Source organism: Battus philenor, unplaced genomic scaffold (genome assembly GCF_028537555.1).
Source record: "Battus philenor isolate CCGP_79_NKW_IND1 unplaced genomic scaffold, ilBatPhil1.0.hap1 SCAF_8, whole genome shotgun sequence".
NCBI lineage: Eukaryota > Metazoa > Arthropoda > Insecta > Lepidoptera > Papilionidae > Battus > Battus philenor.
The window spans coordinates 15,132,107-15,144,247 of record NW_027181748.1 but is presented as its reverse complement, the minus strand read 5'-3'; the positions used below and the strand labels follow the sequence as shown (position 1 = coordinate 15,144,247).

General features: G+C 36.1%; 1 protein-coding gene across 2 annotated transcripts in view; it reads right to left on the bottom strand.

Annotated features, from left to right (window-relative positions):
• Window positions 1-12,141, bottom strand: part of LOC137931812 (V-type proton ATPase 116 kDa subunit a 1-like) — a 41,247-nt gene that overhangs the window by 25,292 nt on the left and 3,814 nt on the right. The window contains exons 3-5 of one of the 2 annotated variants that reach the window (XM_068775322.1): window positions 11,876-12,004; window positions 10,003-10,091; window positions 8,961-8,999 (exon numbers count right to left, since the gene is read on the bottom strand). In XM_068775322.1, the coding sequence (XP_068631423.1) occupies window positions 8,961-8,999; window positions 10,003-10,091; window positions 11,876-12,004 (257 nt within the window). Of the gene's footprint in view, window positions 1-8,960; window positions 9,000-10,002; window positions 10,092-10,870; window positions 10,957-11,875; window positions 12,005-12,141 lie in introns of both variants that reach the window. The other variant, XM_068775323.1, reaches the window with a different exon arrangement.

Below are 12,141 nucleotides of genomic sequence, written 5' to 3'. Positions count from 1 at the left end.
GCTTTTACAGCTTCATCAGAACTGGGTTCACGGAGCGTAAGGGTCCGTGGACATAAAAATAAAACAAAAAACGTACGTAGAAAACCGCTCTACCCGAGTAGAGCTGTGTAGTGTTTTGTGTATGTGCGGCTAGGGACGGTAGCGTGGACCACAGGCAAGCCAAGGATGAATCCGGATCCAACCGCGGTTCGCCCACGCTGTTCACGGTTAGGGTGCGGGCGGCCGCCCCCTAAGAAAGTGTATCGTGGTGTGCGTGCTTTAGTGGCAGGGGTGTCAAATTCAAGTTTACTTCAGCCAAAAAATAATGCTTAAATTCAGGGCTGCCAAAAAAACTAATTTCAAAAGAGACTAATATTTTCATATATAAAGTCAAATTATTTTTTTCTCACGTACATTTCTAATAATTCTTATAGTTTATCTATATATATAATATTAAATTATAATTTTATATGTTGATTTCTTTTCTAATTCACATTTCTATTTTACTATTACTTTGCGTCGTATATACTTTTTTGTGACTTTTTTTGTTCACTTTTTCTATATGGCTCTCCTTTTTGGGACATGTAGTTCCCCCCTACCATGTATGGGACAGAGACGTTACAACTCGGATAAAGTATTTTCTCATTTTATTCATTTGTTTTACTTTCCTTCCTTCACAATCATTATCTCTATTCATTATCTTCCGTGCATCACCTTTCTTTCCTCATCTTCGTTCATAGATAGTTCGCTACATTATCACAGTTTTAACTCAATTTTTTCTGGTTTGACTTTTATACAATTATGGCTATTTTTATTATCTTACCTTATTTACCACACCCATCCTTTGGGACTTTAGAGACAAAATCGACGCGTTTTTGAACAATTCTGACATTACATCGAAGGTACACAAAACACGATACTACAGTTGACGAGGCGGGTCGAGATCAAATTCAAACTATATTCAAGAAGGCATATACATGCGCTTTTGAATCGTCGATTATTTTAATGATATATGTAGCACGTTCACCATCGCGAAATGGATGATGAGATGAGGCGGCGATAGACATTTTTTTTTAATTTATTTTATCAATATTTTATCTGTACATTATATTTACCATGCAAATGAGTTAAAAAACCAAGTTCACATTAATCCTTACTAAGAATACAGCGCAAAAAGGACAATGGCAATCTTTAAAGGATTTCAAATACAAAATAGGAATCCGAAACTAACCCAGACGGTTTTCTTTTTGTGATCAAATTCACAAATATCCTCAATAGAGTTGTAAAAGAAATTCATATAATTACATCTACATATTGTATCGTTGTAAACGAGCTACAAATAAAAACACTACATAAACTTTTTTATGTTAAATTATACACAAATCGCGGGCATAGATAGTTTATTAATATATTACCACTTACCTTTGCTGAAGTTGACATCTCTGAAATTCATTTATAATACCATCACAGTTCGGGTTTGATGGTAAATATACAGACATGAATGAAATATTTATATATTTACATATACCAATTTTTGGTATAAACGCATATCACCAATGTCTCCGACATTTATACAGCACTTGTTTTGGCACGTCAGGTATATATTTTTTGGTTATAACATCTCTTTATATATATTAAAGACAACTCTCTCGATTTTGCCGTAACTCTTATCGCCGATGTGCCAAAACAAATTCCGGCTTATACACCCATAATAGAAATAAAAATTATCATATATTTTTGACATTAAAATAAATATACATTAACAATTGTTGCCAGTTTAGTCATTAAAATATTATATAAATTTATTTCTCTGCCAAAAATATCCGATTTAAAAACCGCGCACTAGCATATTTTATATCAATGTAAATAAAAATAAAAAACTAAACGTCAATAAAAAACGCTAGTGTGTACGGGCCCTTAGCGTTATTCATTCAGAGAGCACTATAGGTCGAGCGATAAAATTTATAACAGCTTCCGTATGTAACACAATATATAAACATGGCTTAAACTTGGCTTATGGTAACCGTACGCTTGTTTATCATGTACACATATATATAAATGTATAAATATATATAAATATGTGTGTCTGTTTGTGTATGTGTGTACAAAATACGTGAGATCACTGCAGGAATCAAAAATATTTACACTGTGGTCGTGATCGATTACAATACTTAAATCGCGAAAAGCAATTAATACCCTTCTATCTTGCTCTTTCAACCTCACTTTTATAACCAAATGAAAGGGACAGATGAGATTAGTGTGCGTGACTATTGTAAAGATGCGTTTATACTGCTACTTTTATAAGGTGTACAAGTAACAAATATTGTTTTAAATTCATTTTACTTCGACAGAAGAATCAATATATGAAAACTCCAAATAGGTTAAATATATCGGTTCAAAAATATGCAGACAGTAAGGTTAAAAAGGAAAATTTAACAGAAGAACGTACGCCTTCTTTGCTCTTTCACTATATCTAATAAGTAGGTAAAAGCTAAAAGAACATATTCTACACACATAAATAATTTTTATATTTGCTTTCTATATTCGATAACCGTTTCTCAAAGTTACCTAAACCCCAATTTGGTGATAAAACGGTTAATGAACAAACAAAAGTACTAATTTACTTGCGCATAAGCAGTTAGTACAATTCGTCCATGTCAATTATACATTGATCCGTGATGTATAGTCTTATATCACTAAAAGACATGTGCACGGTGCAATGGATAATGTATTAATGAACGCTTGTTAATATCGCCATCATAAGAAACTTGCATGACTACGTTCATATGGTGTTTTATGAAAATAAACATTAATCAATGTATTTATTTTGATTTGGCATTGAAGAAGGTTGTCCAATCAGCTGTTGATTTTGATAAAACTCTTCATACAATCAAACGAATCGTATATCCACTTGAACAAGAGATTGCTCAGTTTAAAACAAGTGCTCGAATATATGCCTACATTGATCTTTGGAACTTTCTATTTCCCGATGCTTTAGGCAAATATTTGCTTTTACTTTCTTTATAAATGTCATTAGTTTCGAGATAGTTTAATTAAACCAATAATAAACTAATAGTGTCCAAGGGGAAGTAGAATTAGCGTTGCTATGAATAACGGAACATATTAGACGTAACGGACCCATCCGTTCCGTGAACTCTGTTCCGATGAAACCGTAAAAGCCTTCCAGGCTAACAACGATAACTTCATCCAAGACAAATAGACTAGAGACAGTTGTTGACGAAACAGGAGTCACCGTCGTTAGAAGTGAAACAACGACCAGAAACAGGGAATCCAGTAAGAGTCATCGGGAGCTGTAGTACTAGATTCCAAATGCTGAATTTGACTCTGACAGTCCAAACAAAATGAATTTTGGACTAAGCACTTCCATTGCTCTTTGACCTGATGCACTTTGAAGCTGTTAACGCCAAGGAATATAAAGCGTAGAGTTTTATACTCAGGATTTCTCCACGACGTATCAGAAATGACAAGATCCTTACACGAAAGATAAGAACATTGGCTAGAGGATTACCAATGACACAAAGCACAGGAAACAGATGGATTGTCGACCACGATTCAGTAGACGCAGCGTACGTATGCCTCCTATCGACAAAATAGTCATGGTCGAGGGAAGTCCCGGATTCGAGCAGCGCAAGACATGTAATCGTGGCGATTTTTTTATACCTGCACCTTGCAGTGGCGTTGATCGGTTGACATGATAACAAAATTTGTAGTAACAATTTGAAATAAGAGTTTACCACGCCCGACAGGTTGGCAATTTGATTATTAAGTGAGGCAATTATAGAGTGGACACAACACGAGTTTAACTCTTTCGCCTTATTAAAAATATATTACATAGAGGTGGTGTCAGAATTTTAGAAAGGCTAAAGTGGGTCATGACACATAAAAGGTTAACAGTTGACAGTTAGTTCCTGTAGATCAGAGATGACTCGTCGATAAGAGAATAACCGTTACCATTATCGTGCATTCTATTTTCAGCACGTGCACTCTATGTGATATACAAAGTTTCTGCTTATAAACAGTAAAATCAACTTTCATGGAGGATGGAGGATAAAATAAATTTTAGAGGAATCAGGCGTTACCTTGCGTAAGTCCATCCTAAGTGAGAAAAGGACCAATATTTAGCCACTTCCGCACATGCAGTGGTAGTCGTGCAACAAAGTGCACCGACCGCCCGCTGACAAATGCGCATACGGCAAACAATGCGAACTACACAACTGCCACCGTCAAATCACTCAACACGTGTTTCATCCCTCCACGAGGCATCTTCAGGAGTTATGTTACACCGATTGGTGCCAAACACAGAGTCAACCAAGACCCTGAGAGACCTCTTTTAGGTCCTCACGTTCAACATCTTATCATGGGTAGATAGGATCATTATTCACATTGTAATTTTTCACAAAATTTTACTAAATTTCGTCGCACGAAATACAAACAGTGTGTGTGACAGAGACAACGCTCTACGAAGCCGATAATAGCCGATTGTCTCATTCCAAAGGTCGATGTGCAATATCTTGTCGCCGGGTACTGTACAACAGTAGAAACATTACAAAGCTTATGCTTAAATACCGGATATGTCTCTACGACCTGGTTATGACTTTTACACAAGATCAAGTGCAACGTAACAAAAATATACAAAGCGATCATTTTGGACATGATAACGTATCAGTCACGACATTCGAGGTGTTTGACCGCGTGTAACGGATTTATCTAAACAAAACACTGCAACTGTAATTCTACCCTCACATTTCTTTTATTATTTTTAAATTTAGAATCAATTACAATTTCATTCCATTCATTCTAGAATTTACGAAGCAATTTAATCTTAAACTGCGATATCGGGAGATCACGGTTAAATATATCTGTACTTGTTAAACTACAGTGAACCTTATAATTCTGCATGTACGATTCAATTTCGACATTTTTTTTAAACTATACTTTTTCATAGGAAAAAATAATTATATTTTTAAAAGTATTGTAACTCCTGGATTTAATATCGAATCATTTATTGTGACATAAAATATAAAAAAAACTGGGGTTAAAACATATCCGTGTCTAAATATGGCAATCGGGAAGAATATAATGATTTTTTTTTTTTCAAATTATTCGCACCATATCTTATGAGTCAGTATGTGCTTTGGCGGGATCTCCACCATGGAATTTTAAGGCCAGATCACAACCCTGGATATATCAAAGGCGCTTTGAGCTACGGCTTTGCGATCGAACCTCACCGAGGAAATTGGTATCGTATATGTCCTTCACTCGACAGTTGCTATTAGGATGATTGAAAGAAAGATTAAACAACCTAAAAGCAGGGATCAGCAACATCGAGGATATTCGTTCGGTCCTTAAGGGCTGGACTAACAGGCGGTACGATACTGTAACCTTTCAGGTATTGCACAGACATATAACTTGAACAGAACTGGAGTCAGTTATTACGTACTTTATTATTTCAAGAAAATTTAACATATAACTAATGCATATAGAAAGTAAACAGAGAGTGATACATCTTTATCAATCACTATTGTTTTTTATTCAAATTATCTAAATTCAAATAAAGCGGGTCTTCAACCCGCGAAACAATACCGTCGCTTTTTGCACAGATAACATACAATGGCTTGTCATTATTTTCCCGCCGACAAAAACAATATGGCCGCGTTTTAGGAGTTACGTAACAACGCATTATTGTATTCTTTGTTTTGAAGTTTTTTTTTTTTTTTAATTTAAAAGTCAAATGCATATCGTACATAGCCTTTAAAAATTTAAACCGGTTATGAAAATTTTTAACTCAATTTTGCGTATTACATTTTCATAAAAAAAAAAAACATATTTTTTCGACTGATGGTTTCAACGGACTGAAGGTAGTCGAACTTTGGGAGCGCTTACTTAATCTTGACCCGTATTATAAATTTACTCCGCAGTTCACTAGAAAACCTCTTCTCGGACCGTTACTGTTAAATCTTTTATGTATTAAATGGGACTTTTTTTAGTTTTATAACTATTTTTTTTAACCCTTCAACTCTACACTCTCTCAACACGTTCCGTGCCAAGGCTATTTTTGAAGATTTTCCATTCAGGCCGCGTCGGGCGTATACAACCCACTCTTTAAAAATTAAGTCATTTAAGACGTATTCTTTGCCACTGCACACAAACAAGTTCCCAGAAGATGGGCGCCAGCGCCCTCTGCGTACTATAATACCACACTGCGATCGCCAACCCGCCTGCCGAGCGTGGCATCATCATTTATTCTTATGTCCCCAAGATGAGACAGAGGGCGTCCATAGTACTTCACCATCCCGAGCGGTCCTGAACCACGCGCCTTGCTTCGCTCCACGTCATTCCATCTGCCTTCACTTCTGCAGTGATCTTCCGCCGCCAGGTTTGCTTTGGGCGGCCACGTCTTTGCTTTCCTCGAGGATTCCATTCTAATGGCTTACCTCGGTATGTGATCAAGGGTCCCTTCGAGTGACCTATCCAGTTCCACTTGTGACGTTTGATCTGCTGGCCGATCGGCATCTCACCGTAACGTTTCCAGAGATCTACGTTGGAAACTTTCTCAGGCCAGTATATAAAGAGAATACGTCCAAGACAGTTGTTAACGAAGACTTGGAGCCAAAACGAGACATCTTTGGTGACCTTCCACGTATCGCATCCATATAGCAACACGGCGTTCACATTGGACCGGAATATTTTGAGCTTAACTCTCCTATTCAGTTTTCGTGATTGCCATACAGAATAAAGCCGTGCGAAGGCTGCCGAGCGTATCGATTATAGTATATCCCCACACAGGTATCTTTAGGGAAGGCTTATCCTTTGCAGTGGTTACATATAAGTTACATTTAAGAACTTAACGGCTTCCTAATCCGTATTAGATTACATATTAAGTTTGAGCTTCGATTAGTGACCGTAAAAAAGTCAAGATTTAGTCTCAGAACTCTAGAACAAAGAGATATTCGTCCGTGACATAAAAATCAGGGATACTCATACATCTATGGTACACTTTGAAAATAATTCGATAATTAATACGACATACAATTTTCTGGTCATTTTTAATAATGACTGTAAACGCACCGTGACGACGACATGACAATAGATCGTACATGAGCACGGACATTCTTCAAATTGGCATTGTGATGTAAAACTACTAAAGACAATGACATACTGTTCTTATTAATAACTGGTCTGCCCAGACAGACTGTACTCACAGACTGTATTCACAAAGGATATTATATAAGTAACACAGATAATCTAAATAAACCGTTTTTTTTAAATTACGTTACCAAAAGTTTAATTTGGACAGCTGTTTCAATTTACTCTGTGATTCTGAAAAACGTAATGATTGTGTTTACATAAGAACTTTTAAATATAAAAAGGATAGCAACACGTGGATATACACGATTTATTTTTATTTTATATACAGAGTGTTTACAAGAGTTAAAAGCTATAAATGGATGAATGCATAGTTCATTTACTGTCAATTAATATATTGTACACCCTTTAAAATATACAATAAATAAAATAATAAAAAACGTAATGTTAAAACCTACTACATGTCAAAATAATTGTACTGTCTTTGCAGAATTTGTTCTGTGATTTTCACAGTGATCACTTTATACAGGCTGATTGGAAATAACAAAAAGGTTTTATATCAGATGGATTTGTTAATGCTGTCGGGAAATACTAGACGCCAGCAAGTTTGAACCGGTCCTATTCGAAATCTATAGAAGACACCTGTATCCAGTAGCAGACATCCTTTATATAAATATGTATATAAATAGATAGAGCGAGAGCGAGATAGAGAGATAGATACATCTTAATCGTAACTTGCAAACACATTTGGTCTAAATTTTTTTAAATGATTTACTATTATTCTAGATCTTGTATTATTTGTCATAATTATTAACATAATTAATTAATTCGATTTTGACAATTTAATTATCTAGATTATTGTGAGTGTAAATTTAAATTTCAACAAATAACTGACATTGTTTTTATACATAACTACTTGAAATTTGAACGCTACTAGGCAAAACACATTTGGACTGTTATTCTCACTCGTTATCACTATATTCGACATGTGTTTCATGAAATAAATGATTATATGCATAAATATATGTATTAAGTGTTGTTTTAAATATAAAATAAATCAAATTGATGCGTGGATACAATTTGAATTCTAACCAGAGGTAGAGAGTATACACATTGCTTCTAAAGTGCTCTCCATAGTTAGCTAGCACATATATTTTCATATGTATATTTCAATGTCTGGTTACAAATGATTTTCTTTACGCTATAGTTTAAAAAAGGGCAATCGTCAAATACACGTAATACATACAATGACGAAATATGACCAAATTCGAGCCAACTTATTTATTAACAATTCCATACTTGATCGTCGAAGGTCACACAAACCTCAGACATTGATATTCATGTACTTTAAACGTTTGGAAATAATTGAATAATTCGACACGCGTCAGTGCTCCCGAATGAGAAACGCCGGGACAAATAAAAAAATAAAAAAATGTAATTAAAAACTAAAACACTCGTACCAAGACGCTGTTAGATCTCGGAATAGAAAGGCAAATTCGTAGTCACGTCATTGTTAGTTTCAACCTTCAGATTCTCGGTACCGAAGAATCGATAACACTTCACAAGAATCGATCTAAATAAAAATGACATGATTAAGAATTCACAAACTCATTTTACACGTAACTAAATCCGTTATCTATTCTTGAAGTCCAAATAACCATTTATATAAAAAAATCGTATGTAAATGTGAATGATGGTGATGTATTCGTTAGTAAGCTAATGTGTTTAGTGTATCCCAAAGCAAAAGCGTTGAAGAGAAATCTTTACGCGCAAAACGATTTCCATTCAAAGCGACCATCACCGGATAAACATATCAACCGCCTCCACACCGATCAAACAATTCTACGCTAAATTTAACTTTATACACTACTAACCAAGGCAGGAATTCCAAGGATTCTTGCTTATCCCGAAAACTAGGGAAAACAGTACAGCGTTAGGCAATATTAAAACATTTTCATTTGGAACAATCTTTAATTGCCAAATCACACTGGACTGATTCTAGTTTATTATCTCCGGGGAAAATCAAAATTATACGCACTTTCATATTATAATTAACCAAATGAAATAAATTATTCAACTTTATACTTGGTATTATTAAAGAAAAAAAAATCAAAAATTGATTATAGAAAAAAATCGATATTTAGTCGATTAGGATTAATAAAATCTAAAAAAAATACTTTGACCCGGCCTGCCCGTTCCTTAGTCCGACGCTAGCTGTGTTGGTAAATTTCAGATTGTTCCAATTATGAAAAAAAAAATATCAAAACTTATTTATTATCTGTATCTATATGAGTCAATACAGTCGCTCCGTTCAAACCTCTGAACAGATGGCATGCATTTATCATGACTAATTCAATATCTATTATCTCCCAACATTTGTATTTCGTCTGACGTCATACCGCAACCACCACCGTCATCGTGGACTTTGTAATTGATAAATTAAATTCTGCCAGATCCATCTTCACGACCCTTCACTCGGCTCTCATGGCACCGTGATTTCGGATTAGTAAACACTTGGTTGTAAACATTAAACGGCCAAATAATAAAGCTGTCGGCTATGTCAGCACGTCGTGATCGATTACAACATACGACGTAAATCGCAGTAACGTCTAAGCCAGGGGTGTCAAACACGCATTTCTCTTGGATCAATTTTAAAAGTAATGTAATAAAATTGTTTTTTTTTTGGTCCAAAATTAATCATTATCTTTTGAGTTTGACAACCCTGGTATAAACACTTGTAAAGAACCAATCAGTACAACAACATAGTTCCGAACAGATTTCGATTCAGCTGACATGCAGTTACACGAGGGCAATTGAATAGTTCAATATAAAGTTAAAACAGTGAACGTGAACCGCAGATCAGCTGCGAAACAGTGGGTCAGTGTCACACTAGTGCCGTATGTACACAATACATACCCTAGTTGGACTTGTCCCATATGTTTGTTGGGGTCGTCGGAAATCAGCGCGCGCGTCATGGACTCAGTGGTATTGGCACCACCCTCGTGCTAGCGGACAAACAAAGATGTACAACAGACACACATCACCCTGGAGACGGCACATGGCTAAAGCGCAACCCGCTGTATCACACGGAACACCTACAATTCTGCTTGTTGTAGGAAAAAAAATTAGCCCGAGCGTGAAATCTCGGCGCGTCTACTGAACATGTTCCAAAGCGTTTCTTGCATTGTTAGTTTTGTTCTACTACGCGTGTTTCATTTGATATTGTGTATTGTTCACTATGACTAAGTCTTCACTCGACAAAATCTCCGCGTGAGTCTAGGCTACTTCAGATGGGTAAACTCAAATGCATGCACATGTGACAGGGATACGAAAAGCATGACATGAAACAGACGCGCGCGGCACCGTTGCTCCGGGCTGGACTGGGGACGCGGTCGAATGGACTTCAAAAATAAATGATGTTCTCGGCAAAGGTTTGTTAGTCGTCAAACTCACTCAGGCAGCAGTTGGTTAGCAAGGTCCGCGCAGTAACGCGGGCAGTTCGAACGAGAGCTGTAAACTAGGACGCGTATCACATCGCTATGGCATTCCATCACACAAGGAGTTAAAGAGATGTGTTATTTTGATGATGTACTATAGACCGGCTGTCTCCAATGCTTGCCTGAGTGGTGAGAGGTAGACTCCCGCGTCAGCGTCACAGTACAAGCGCTGAAAAAATAATACTGCTCTAGGACTTGCTTTGACTCGAATATAAACCCTACGTCTGGCTGAACGGGAGTCAAGGAGTCAAGGCACGTCAGAGAACGATCAAAGTTAATCAGCATACCCCAACTTGAGCGCTTGCCCTCCCGCCATGAGGCCCTCCTCCCCCAGTAAGGTCACTTGTTCCTCTTCCCGCGACGGGTCCGCCATCTTGTGCACACAAACGCCAACATGGCGTCAATGTTATTCGCTCAGTGTCAATGTCACGGATTTACCAATAAAATTATTACTCCATCTCTTTACATATACATCTATTTAATTGAAAATATCTAACACAACATTGACATTTAAGCGCTTTTTAAAATAAATAATAAAACAAAAAAAAACAAATTAAAGATCATTTGAATGTCATAAAATGAAGCAACATGAAAGACTTTGATCAAGGGAAGACCCGCTATCTTCGACAATTATTAAAATTAGTATTATAAAAACAAGACATATGCAAGTATTTTTATATATATCACTTTAACAGATTATAAAAACTTTAGAATTGAAAGTGAAATCGATATTCGCCTTGGAGCTATTTTTTTTTCTACAACAGCAAAATTCAAAATGGCGCAACTATGTATTTTATTAGCACTGTATTATCTGTGGACGAGAGTTTATTGCGTTTTAACGACGCTCGTAAACAATGCCCAATAACTGAACACTGTTTAACAAGTTTAACTGTATTAGGTTGATGATGCGACGGTTGTCGAGGGACAAATTCCTTGAGTCTTATCACTAAGACTAATTTACGACTAAGCTGTTACGAAACAATTACATTCGACGCATCTGTGTTTTTACAATCATGTGACTAAAATTCAGTTCGATAATGTTCAAAAAATTTTAACTATTAGAACTTCAATTTTTCAAAAAATCGATTTTTTTCAACACAGACGTAGATTTTAATTATTACTGTGATATACTTGTGTTTACAAAAGTAAATATATATCATAATCCATAATTGAAAAAAATGTTTTCACATTTCAAACTACCCTCAATATTTTTTTAAAGTACCCTCACATTTTTTTCATAACTAACCTAGATATACTTGCACTGGCAAGCGGCAAGGGTTTCCCCGACTTACCTCGTCGAAAAACACTTGAGTTTTCCTCAATATATGCTTGAGTTCAGTCAGCTCTAGATAGTTCCGCTTGAGGGCCTCTGCGTTCTGGTTCACTTCGCGGAGCTCGTTCTCCAACTTTTCAAAGGTGGCCTGTGTTTCGGATACACATGAATTATATGGAAGTAAATACAGCAATTAAAAAAGGCATCCACTAGTTGTACCAACGACATAGCCAAGGTCGCGGAAAATGGAAGAAGAATCGAAAGAAAGAATCTTAAACTAAATCT